Genomic DNA, 12,764 nt, shown 5'->3' on the forward strand with positions numbered 1-12,764 from the left:
TTAGTTGAATATTTATGTCATATTAGGTTGTAAGAAAGACAAGGAGAAAAAGAATCAGTTTATCATGTTGTCCCACTTACTATGTCAATAAGGATTAATGGAACAGTTTATAGGACACAGTAGAATTTCAAAATATCCTATTTAGTCTATACTTATGACATCATCTGCACTAATGGTTTTAAAGTAATATACTTCTAAGCCTCTAGCTTTAAAGATCTCATTAATGGTAATGAAAAAGTTTTGATAAGTTTTAATTCTGCTGTTTCCCTTTGAATCTTCATGACAAATTTAAGAGCTACAGGACAGCTCAGTGCATTACACATGAAAAAGATTTAGCCTGTCCCTCTCTGGATGTAATTAACACAACAGTTAGTAGGCTAACTTTTCACTCACTGCTCTACCGCTGAGCCACAATCCCAACCCCAGTTTATGTTAATGAACTACTGGAAGGGAACCCCTAGGCAGCTTCAAGATGAGGACGGGTCAAAGGAAGAATCAATTTTGAGTAGAGGGCTGTAACTATCAGCTCCACTCTGATACCTCCAGAAGAGCCAAGGGGCTGGGAAGGTGCTCAGTAACCAACCACCAATAATCTAATCAGCCTAGATAATGAAAACTCACAAATTAATACATCATTGTATTGGGAAAGTGGCAAACCAGGAAAGAACAGAAAAACTCTGATCTCCTGCTTTGCACCCCCACTATACTTAGGCATCTTGCCCATTTGATTGTTCCTGGATTTTTTTTTTTTTTTTTAAGAAAACAGTAATTTAAGTATAGTTGCTTTCCTTAGTTCTTTGAGCTGTTCTAAGGCATTATCAAACTTTGAGGGTTAGGGATTATGGGAACCCCAAATTTGTAATTGGGTGAGCATGACTGCTGGTAGCTTGTTGACGCCATTTGTGGCTGTGCTTGAAGTGGGGACACTGGTGTGACACTGAGCATTTAACATTGGGTGTCTGCTCTCAATCTGGGTAGCCTCAGAATTAAATTGTTGGGCAACCAATTGGTGTCTGAGAATTGCTGTTCAAACCAGAGCGCAGAGATTATTGCACACTCTACTGTTCAATTACCACAGTGCAGACTTAAAATGCCAGTAGAAATGAAGTAGTAAAACATCTTAGAGGGCTGGGGTTTGTGGCTCAGTGGCAGAGCACTTGCCTCACACATGAAAGGCACTGGGTTCAATCCTCAGCACCATGTAAAAATAAACAAAATAAAGACTGAAAAAAAAAAAGATTATGCTTTGCTATTCAACATAAGGCTTATATTCATCATAAGGCTTATAACCAGTGGTAATTTCATCTTAATTTCCCATGAAATCCACTGGCATTCTGAGCCTACTGATAGCCTTATTATACCTTTTGGGAAAAAGAACAGTTATATTTGTCTCTCAAATCTGTCTTGAAAGCTTTGCCAACTATGAAAACTCAAATGATAATTTTAACACTTTGATGTGCTTTTGCCCCTAATCTCTGCCTTACAGTCAGAAAGAGGATTATATTTAAAAATAAACCTGTTTTATACCATGGCTCAAGGGCACAACATGAGTTATTTTGAGCCTTTAAAATTCACTAGATACTAGCTGGTAGACTAGTAGTTTCAGACTATCTCCTAAGGCTTAAAAAAAAATTACAATTCAGGAACATGGACATCAAACACAAGCTTAAAATATTCAATGTGAAAAAACTATTATTGTATTTTCTAACTTCAAAAAAGCTTAGGTAAGTGTTGCAGTTGGTACTTAACTGCCAAACACCCACTTGAAAATTGTTCATATACTTTAAATTTTTTTTTTTTTGGTACCAGGGTTTGAACCCAGAGGCCCTTAACCAGTAAGCCACATCCCTGGCCTTTTGTAATTTTTAAAAAATATTCATTTTTAAATATCTTTTATTTTTATTTGTTACTGAGGATGGAACCCAGTGCCTCATACGTGCAAGGAAAGAGCTCTACCATTGAGCCCCAGCCCCATCCCTGTATTTGTTTTAAAGACAGGGTCTCACTTAGTTGCTTATGGCCTCACTAAGTTGCCAAGTCTGGCTTTGAATTTGCAATCCTCCTGCCTTAGCCTCCCAAGCTGCTGGGATTATAGGTGTGTGCTACTGTGCGACTACTTTAGATCTTAAAGACACAACCTTTTTATTCCTGATACATCTAAATCTGTGACTTCTCCAACTGTATAAAGCCATTCTCTTCCACATATTTCATAAATGTGTTACTATTTAACATCAGGATTACCAAAAAGTTATTTGAATTGATCTTTAAAACTTAATAAGGCTCTACTCAAAAATTTCCACTTGCTGTTATGCTCACTATGTAAGAACTACAAAGAATACCAACTTCTGTCTTCTTTTTCTTGAGCCGACTTTTGAAGTTGGAGGTATGTGTTGAGAATTTTATCTCTCTGTTCATGAAAAAATCATGTTAATACAGATGCAGAAAGATGAGATGGTATCTCTGACCACATACCAACTTCCACACTGGTAATTAAAAAAAATAAGAAAGAGTCATGAACACATAATTTTAAAGTTTACTTTAAAAATGTAAATATCTCCCAATATTTAACAGGTAAAGAAAATAGCATATTGGTTTATTTTATGTAGTTGTTATATTTTATTTTCTAAGTAATACTGATTAAAAATATTTACACACCTACTTTTAAGTCCACAGTTTAGCACTCTTATTTGTATGGCTTTAAAAGTTATAGCACAAGATCTTTACATTAAGGATTGGGGGAAAAGATTCCATTCAAAACAAAGCCTGATATATTATATACATGTTTTTCTCTGTACTTTATTTTAAATACATTAATTTTTAAATGATGCTCATCTTTTTTTTTTTTTTTTCATCTTGTGGTAAAATACTAGTGCAACTTTTCATCAAAATAAAGTTTACCACAGATGTAAATGAACTCTCCCAATTGAAAATGGCCCTTCAGCTGCCATTAAATGAAATTTCTCAATCTAACTTAAATGAAAAAGAATTGGTAGTTGTCATCATAAGCAAAAATATGAAGTACTATAGCACTGTCTACATTGCTCCTTATAACACAAACTTTGAAAGAACCAGAGATGTTTTATAGAAAAATCTAGTTGGTTTTAAAAAGGCACATGGGTGTTTTTTTGTTTGTTTGTTTTTGTAACATTCTGGAAATTTTGCCACCACCACTCTTTCTGTTGCAGAGATGGCACCTGTGACTATTGGGGTAGACAAGAATGTTGTTCAAACTAAAGAAAGCCAGCCAAAATTTTAACTGCACAGTAACAACGCACTTTCTTCATGCAGCCTTGTTTCCTACATATTCAATTTTCTAACATGCATTAGAATACATAAACTTGTATTCTAATGATTTTACATTTGATTTTACAATATGGAAAAAATTTGAGGAAGGACATGACCCGGGGAAGAGAAAACGGTGATAAAGAACCCTTACTACAATGAAAATAGATACTTTCGTACCCAACTATATAATAAGAATATAATCCATTTAAGTTTTCAGAAATATACTTCTCAAAGCTCCCCTTCATTTATGAGAAAGATCCTCCTCTGTGGCATTAACTGGGGTGAGGGGCATCAGTTTGTTTCGATAGAAACAGTTCAGCACAACAGGAAATAGTTTTTAACTTTGGTCCACTTGTCTGTCAGTTTAAGGACAGTCACACTGCCCATAATCAGTTCAAAAACCCAACGTGTAAATTAAAAAATATATTCGTTATTTCAATCTAAAACTGGCATAGCTGTTCTGTCATCATTCTCTGCCTTTTCAACTTGGGAATCCACTGCTGGTTTGGTCTTTAAACCCTCAGCACCTCTGTGATCTTCCCTGGCAGCATCTGCTTGGTTAGGCTCTCTCTCCTCTTGGCTCATGATTTCAGGGGTCACGTGATCCAAGTCTGCTTCTAGAAGCTCAGTTTGTACTTCCACTGGCATCTGATTTACCCGTTCAACATGCAGTTCCTCTACGTGTACTTCAGTACCTTCTTCAGTCTGAATTCGACCCACTTCTAGATAACTGACTTGGACCTGCTCTGGAAGCTCACTCATGTGTGAATCATGCACTTGGCTGTCCTGAAGCAGATCTGGATGGACTTGTTCCACAGTCACTTGTGCTGAATCCACCTGGACCTGAAGTAATGGTAACACATGCACTTTCCCAACTTGTTCTATAATAGTCATTGATGTCACTGGTTCAGTTTGCACACGTGTTTCTACTGAAAGGACTTCTTCAGTTACTAGACGCTCTGAAATATTATGAGTATCACTGAGGTGCCTCCTTAATTCATTTCCTTGCATAAACCACAAGTCACATAAAGTACAATGGTTGGGTTTATCTCCAGTGTGTATTACCAAGTGATCTTTGAACTGGTCCCAGCTGTTAAACACACTGTTACACACCTGAAATAACCAAAAGATATGATGTTACCTGAAAGAAATATGGATTATTCTCTGTAATTTTAACATATATTGATAGTAAGTTGAAATATATTTTTTAAATATCTATTTTTTAGTTGTACACAATACCTTTATTTTTATGTGGTGCTGAGGATCGAACCCAGGGCCTCACACGTGCTAGGCGAGCGCTCTACCACTGAGCCACAACCCCAGCCCAAGTAAGTTGAAATATTATGAATATGGTATCTGCAATAAAATCTTGTCCAAGCTATTTCATAATTACTTGGTTGACTTGGGTTTTTTAGCTGCTAACAACTTTAAATATTCTGGGAAATATTTCATATGGCCCTCATTGTTTAGGTCCCACATAAATTCTTGGAATATAAAGTAACCATATTATAATTTCTAGCATAATTTCAACACTTAAGAGACATAATCTTACTTTAAAAAAAAAAAAACCCACTATTTTATCATGGAAGATGATGCAGCAGGTATAGCTGTTCTGCCTCCCCAGTCTCCCAAATTCAGACTGACTGCTCTATGGCTAAGAATAACTTTAGTTTCACACTACCTATTGTTTAGTAGGTGTTTTTTTTTTAATTGGTATCAGTGTCATCTAGGATTGAGTAGTAAAACTATTCCTCCTTACAAAATCAACACAGTGACGTTCTTTACTCTCATTCCTTTCCAAACTGTCAACTCTGTACCTTTGCTTGAGATTCTCAGATGCTCCTAAACTTATGAGTTATGTCCTGATAGATCTACTGTAAATGTTCTAAGTTGGAAATGCTTTAAGTTAAAAATGCTTTCAATATACTTAAACCTACTGACTATTACAGCTAAGCAACAAAGTACACTGTAGAGTATCAGCTGTTTCATTCTTGATCACTGACTGACTGGGACCTATGGCTCTCTGCTTCTGTCTAGCACCATGAGAGAGCATCCTATTACTAGCTCAGGAAAAGATCAAAATTCAAAATATGACTTCTACTGACCTTTCACACTATTATAAAGTTAAAAAATCCCAAGTTGAACTGTGGTTAAGTCAGGGACTACTACTACCTTTCACTATTGAAGAATGCAAATACAAATTCATTTGTTAAGGACAGAATACACCCACACATACCTGGCATTCATACAGCTTCTTCCTTCCTTTTTTTGCCCCCACTCCAGTTTGGCATGCAGTGAGATGACATTTGAGAGTACTATTTCTAGCAAATCGTTCATGACAATTTGGACACTCAAAAGGTTTTTCACCTATTATAAGAGAAAAAAAAATATACTGACAATAAGAAAAACAGCAAATTTTAAGAGTCTGTTTTTTGCTTTTTGGTTACTTTTAATAGTACATTCTTAAAAGGGGAAATTCACAATTTATAATTCAGATATTTTACCACATCCAAGATTTCTCTATAAGAGAAAATATGACTTAATGATGATTAATTTAATCTGAGCTCCGATGAAGAAATCAAATTTGGATTCAAGTTTTGTATCATGTTTTTCATTTCTTGCATTATTTTCCTTAGATAAAAATCATGACCAATCTGTTATTTTAAGGAAATGCATCACTATCCTTTCCATAAGCATTTTTATACACTTACCATGTGTAACAAATCATGTGCTAGACAATGAAGAGAGAAAGATAAATACAATGTCCTTTAAAAAAACTTCCTGTCAAAGGCCAGGGTAAGTGAAATATGTGATAATAAATAAATACATTGCACCAGAAACTCCTTACAGAAAACAGAGCCACAGGAAACGAATTGCAGCGGCACAAAAGAGGAGGGTAATTCTACCTGGAACGGAATGAAAGAAGGAATCAAGAAAGTGTGCTCTAAGGAGAGGTCAGAAGTATAAAACAGCACAGTGGATGAGGATTAAGAAGGGAGGAATTGTTTCTCACAATGGGTGGAATGCCAATCAGAAAAGAACCCAGGACTCAGGAATCCAAGTAGGATTGGAGTAGCTGTGGTAGGAAAGATTACGAATTCAGTTTTGAGTCTGTTCAGTTCAAGTTACTCAGACTGAGGGATGGCGGCTAGTAGATAGTTGTATAAATAATTCTGGAGCCAAATAAGAGGGTGGACTGATATGTAGATTAGTGGTTATTTTCAGTGGTAATAAATACTTCCAGTATGGATAAATTTTCTCAGAGTATGTTGCATGATAACAAAATCAAGGAAAGGACTTAGTGAAACACCAAGTTAAAAAGGCAGATAGATAAGCTAGCAAAGAAAACAGAAATATAAGGAATGAAAACTAAGGGAAATTATAGAAGTCAGTGGTAAACTGGGATCAGAAGCCAGATTTGTCTGGGATGAGGAGAGTTAGAGGCTTGTTTGTGAAAACAATCAGTATAAAGACTCTTTCAAGAAAGCCTAGAAGTATAGAGGAAAGGTGGCTGGGAGAAGAGATCACTATGAGGGTTCTTCAAGCCAGGAGAAACCACTGTTATTTGCTGAGAGAAAAGGAGTACTACAGTGATGATCTGGAATAATCATTGAAAGAGGAAACAAACACCAAACTGTCTAACTGAAGATCTCAGACACAAATTATCTGTATCAGTACTCAGCAACCAGGGAGCAGGAGCAAATACCTAAAATGATTCCAAGACGGAAGATTTTTTTTTAAGAGGAAGTGAGTTCCTCTAAGCAAGAAAATGTGCTTAGAGAGAAAAACTATGAGAAAAGTGAAAAAATTTGGAGAAAGGATAATGCTTAGAGAACAAGACAAATTTTGGAGGTGGAGAACCAGAAATGAGGTCCCAGATGAGACCTTCATACTTAAATAGAAGGATTCATGCAGTCAAGTAACATTATTTCCTAAAAAACATCAGCTTTTGTACGATTTCCATGATAAAAAATTAATATAAGAAAGAATACCTATTTACCCCGAATTACTGTTGATACAGAAACCCCTTTTAATTCCAAAAATGTTGGGAGATACTGCTAAAAGAAATATTAAATTTTGTGGTTTTATTATAATTTTTCATTATCAATAAAACTTACAAGTATAAACTGGTAGAACCTCTTTTAGGGGCAATTTGATAATATTTGCCAAGATTTTAAATGCACATACTCATACTCCTGGCAGTTCTCCTCTTAAAAATTAAGTTACTTGAACACACACATAAAGATAAATGTACAAGAATGCTTATTGCAGCATAGTTTATAATAGCAAAGACCTAGCAAAAACCTAAGTGTTTATTAATAGGAGTAGTTAATTATGGTATAACTATACACTAAAGTATTGTGCATCCACAATTTAAAAAAATTAAGTATTCATAGACACAACGTTCCCCGCGCCCCACCAAAAAAAAAAAAAACCAAGATAAATGTCACTGTTATCACAGGATGCTATTTGTTTCCCCAAAAGCAAGCATGTATGTGTATGGTTATTTGAAAATCCAAGGAATACACCTGGAAGGATAAATAAAGAAATGATAACAGTTGCTTCTTTCTTTCTTTGTAATGCTAGGGATTGAACCCAAAGCCTGGCACATGCCTAAGAACACTCTCCACAACCAAACTATACCACCAGCCAGTAGTTTACTTCTGAAGAGATCTACTTAAGTAAAAAAGAGACTAACTTTTCATTGTATGTCACTTGAACTGTTTCTATTTTAAAATTTACTTTAATAAGCCCAGTAAAATATAGAAATAGCAACAGATTATTTCTATTTTAGATGTGTGGGTAGCTGCAGTTTTCAAAGTGCTTTCACCATTTTCATATTTGTCACAACCCTGGAAAGTAGGCGTTACAGTTTCGATCTGCTTATGTTCCTCAAAGGCTCATGTTTTGAAGGCCTGGTCCCCTAACTAGTGGTGCTACTGGGAGGTTGTGGAACCTTTAGGACATAGGGCCTACCTAAACAAAGTAGGTCACTGAAGGTGTGCTTTTGAAGTATATATTTTGTCCTCCAGTCTCCTTTTCTTCTTCCCTCCTATTCTCTCTTCTTCCAGGCTGCCATGAGGTGAGCAGTTTTGCTCCACCATGCTTTATCACAGCCCCAGAAACAAAAAAGTCACATGACTATGGACTAAAACCCCTGATATTGTGGGCCAAAATAAATGATTCCTCCTTCAAGTTGATTTATCCCAGGTATATATTTTGTCACAGTAATGGAAAACTGTGGGAAGGTATTGTTATCCTTATTTATACTTTGAGAAATCTCAAAGTAAAGTGAACCAGTCAAGTTCATGCTTGCAAATATCAGAACTAGAGTTGGAACTGACTTGATTTCTGGATCCACATTCTGATTCTACACTTTTCTCTCTTAGAAACTAGGAGTCCACTATTTAAAAACATGGATAAAGGCCAGCTCTAGGTTGTCTTTCACACTGGTTATCCCTCAGGCATAGCTGTCAGTTGGTCTGGTTCTTCTTTAACACCTAAACTGCTTACCTGTTTTTTTCTGTAATTTAATAACCCCCAATCATTTGGTCACCTAAATGAGAAAGCTAGGAAGCTCCCTCTCTAATACCACCCCCCTCTGCCTCCCCACCACCTCACTGGTCACCAAATCCCATGAATTTTACCTACGTATTACTAAAATGTCCAACTCTTTTCCATTGTAGCTACCTTTACCAACTCCCCATTCTGGTTTACTTGAACAGATTCCTTATTAGAGTTAGTAGGTTTTACGCTGCTCCAATCTATCTTGCCAATCATCTAAACCAAATTTGATCAGATTGCGTTCTGACTTAAAACTCCTTTAAAATGACCCAGAATCTTCCAAGATAAAATCCAAACTCATTTACAGCACTTATGAAAATAACTATGATCTCAACCTCTTCTTCTCACACTTAAACCACCTGTAGATCTCCCATATGATGCACAGGTTCCTGCTGTCTGGTCAGCCCTTTTGATCTTTTTGGTCACATCTACTTGCATTCCTCTACCTGGATTCAATCCTTCAGCATATGCACTATCTGCACTCCTAATGACTTGCTTCCGCTTGTTTTTATGTCTGAATGTTTCATTTCCTTTGTCTGGAATCCTGTTTCCAGGTTTCTTCTCTTGAGTCACCATAGGGTAACCCCCAGAAAGCCATCTTTGTCTCTTCCATCCCAAGCAACCCAGCATTTAGCTTATCAAACTCTGTGTCTGAATATTTTCCCCAATATAACGGAGCTCCTTGGATTCCAAATCCATGATCTAGCAGAATGGGATCATTACTTTAATAAATAAATTCAGAGTATGTGAATAGCTAAAACTTTGCAAATCAAGCCACAAATTATGGTACATGCTTTAAGAATATACAAGAAACAAAAACATTAAACCAATAAAAATATTCAAAATATGAAAATGAGTTGGGGTATATTATGTTTTGTGGTTGGGGACAGGATTGTCTCCAATTTTTGTACTTAGTTGGTTACAAGAAAAAATTTGTTGAAAGGGAAAAGTGATCATCCTTTATTACCAAACACAATTTAAAACTGCTTACTTATGCTCTTCTCAAATTCACTAAACCATCTATCACTTACCTACAACAATCTTGTCACTGATTACTAGCAAAGTAGTTGAAGTTAAATGTCAAAACTGTTTATGTGCTAAAGTGATCGTCCAGTGGACATGTGGTCCTATATTTTCTAATAACTTAGTTACTTTAGATTAAGTTACTTTATCTCACATCATTTTGAAATCAAAGAAATACAACCTATATTCTGTGTAATCCAAAATAAAGAGTACATTTTAAAATTTCTAAAAGAGTTCATGTTGCCCTATTATCAAATATCATAGTCCTAAAAAGTAATATAAAAGCAACTGGTCTTCTGCTGGTGTGCTGGAAGTCCCTATCAAAGTTCACTGGTTACATTCTAATGATTGTTTACTGTTCTGGTGGTATTTAATCCTCTTGCAAAATTAACCCACAGTTATCACATAAATGTTCAACAAGAGACACAAAGAATAGATGAATATTTGTTTTTTTGTTTTTGTTTTTTTGGTACCCTTTTGGAACTCAGGGGCACTCAACCACTGAGCCACATTCCCAGCCCTATTTTGTATTTTATGTAGAGACAGGGTCTCACTGAGTTGCTTATCGCCTCAATGTTGCTGAGGCTGGCCTTGAATTTGCAATCCTCCTATCTCATCCTCTCAATCCACTGGGATTATAGGCGTGCACCAATGCGCCTAGCTGAATATATATATACATATACATACATATATATATATACATAAATATATATATATATATACACACACACACACATATATATGTATGTATTTTAAATATCAATTAAGCCGCTCAGCTTTGTTTCATTTATTTATTTATTTTTAGTGGTACTGAGGATCGAACCCAGTGCCTCCTGCATGCAAGGCAAGCGTTTACCCACTGAGCTACAACCCCACCCTGAATATTTGTTTTTTTAAGGACCAAAAAAATCTATATCAGTTTCTAAAGTGTACAAATCTGAAATCAGAATTTAATTTCATAAAAATTTACTGTGTATTAATTACCCAAACTAGTCCCTTAAAACCTTTTAAATTCATACTGAGCCTTAAGGATAGTACATTCTCTGACTACTCTCTACTCCTATATTTAGTTTCCAAATATTGACAGCAAGAATTCAAATGGCAAAGGATACCATATTATCTGTTTCTACCTAGTTTCTCATTTTCAACTAATATTAGCAAGTGATTCTAGATAGTGAGGGGTCTATAAAAATATTTCACCAAAAGCTTTCTCCAAACTCTAGCATCAAAGAGAAAGATCCCAAATAGTATAGTGTATCTATGTTGTAGTCACCATATCAACAATCTAAAAACCAGCCTTAACCACTACCTGCAATGAGGACTTGGGAACAAGTGTTCAGAAGCCTGATACTCAGCATTTACTTGTTATAGTGGACTTAAGGACTCTCAGAGTTTCAAGCTATTGGTAGCAGGTCCTATGCATGGTTCACAAGACCTCACAAGGAAATGGTTGGGGAGTGGGAACAAGGACAGTGAATCAGACAGGGAAACAAGCAAATACAGAATTGTGAGAACCATAGGGCCTTAGTCAGACCTTTCTGGAACCTGTGCTTTAGGTCTAGGATGGCTCCCAGGAGAAGGAATAGTATGAAGACATGATCCTTCTTAGCTCCCTGGCTATCCACCAGTCCTGACACATTTGCTGGTGAGAGATGTGAAGTAAGATGGTATATTGCCTATCAACTAGGCCAAAACATAACTAAATGTATGCAAAAAAGTATAAACATGTCAGAGACATCTTATAAATGTACTTATCTATGTAACATATTAATAGGAAAAATGTAATAACAGGAACAGTAAAGTCCCACTATTAGGACTTAGTAAGTAAATCAGAATATTTTATGTATTTCTTTGAAAAATATAGAAACTGGTAAGGAATAAAAGGGACAATCACTTTCAAAGCTGATAATGATTTGCATTTAAAGTATCAATATTTCAACAATACTATAAATGCAATGTGTGTTTTGTCTTAGAAAAGACAGAAGTTATTAGTTTATATGGTACTATTTAAAAAAACAATTTAGACTTCATATAAATGTGGAATAAATATACTTTTAACAAAGTATTTTCTAATTACCTGTATGTTTTCGAAGATGCTCTTTAAAATGTCCAAAGTGGTCAAACTGTTTCTCACAGTACTGACATATATGAATTTTTTTCCCAGTTCTTTGCTTCTTACTCACTCCACCTTCTTCAAGGTGGTAACAATTTAGGTGCTGTTTCCATGCGCTCTCCCGAAGGTACCTTTTATTGCATATTTCACACTTGAAACTCTCAGTGGAGTGTGATTTCATGTGTTCCTTAAAATGGTAAAACAATTTAAATGAACGGTTACATTTCTCACAATGGAACAAGTCCTTCACATGTGACAGCTGAAGTTCCACAATTTCAATACCTTCTACCTGTTTGCTTATGGGGTCAGATGCACAGCCATCTTCTTCTTTAATCTGCCCTTTTCTATCACCTTGTCGGTACTTGCTGGTAATATCTGCCAACAATGCTAAAGCAGAATCATCAGATGAACCTGTGCTCTGTATGTACTTTATGGACTGCTTGGCAGAAGCCACTTCCTCTAATGTTTCCATGCCTTCATCTTCCACTTCAATTGTGCCTTCAGCAATCTCCACCTCAATTTCAACAGGCTCTGATTCTGCAGATGGCAATGACTCAGTGATAACATTTGAAGTTTCTGCAATCTTTCTTTTTTTTGCCTCATTTTTTCCTGTGGTATTTTCCTCTAATGGAGCTGAATTTTCTTTGTTTCTGAAATATATAACATATGAATTAAAAAAAATATACTAGATCAAAATCTCAGCAGGCTTTTTTGAAGAAACTGATAAAACTGATAAAATTTATATAAAAAGGCAGAAAACAAAATTGGAAGGTGTATA

At 35.7% G+C, this 12,764-nt stretch overlaps 1 protein-coding gene across 6 annotated transcripts in view; it reads right to left on the reverse strand.

Moving 5' to 3' along the window:
- Positions 1 to 2,563: 2,563 nt before the first annotated feature.
- Positions 2,564 to 12,764, reverse strand: part of Znf131 (zinc finger protein 131) — a 30,369-nt gene continuing 20,168 nt past the window's right edge. For 4 of the 6 annotated variants that reach the window (XM_076856163.2, XM_076856165.2, XM_076856164.2 and 1 more), the window contains 3 exons: positions 11,951 to 12,636; positions 5,522 to 5,652; positions 2,564 to 4,398 (listed from right to left, as the gene is read on the reverse strand). In XM_076856163.2, the coding sequence (XP_076712278.1) occupies positions 3,721 to 4,398; positions 5,522 to 5,652; positions 11,951 to 12,636 (1,495 nt within the window). In that variant the 3' untranslated portion in view covers positions 2,564 to 3,720. Of the gene's footprint in view, positions 4,399 to 5,521; positions 5,653 to 11,950; positions 12,637 to 12,764 lie in introns of those variants that run through there. The other 2 variants (XM_076856166.2, XM_076856167.1) reach the window with 2 other exon arrangements.

Source organism: Callospermophilus lateralis, chromosome 5 (assembly GCF_048772815.1).
Source record: "Callospermophilus lateralis isolate mCalLat2 chromosome 5, mCalLat2.hap1, whole genome shotgun sequence".
NCBI lineage: Eukaryota > Metazoa > Chordata > Mammalia > Rodentia > Sciuridae > Callospermophilus > Callospermophilus lateralis.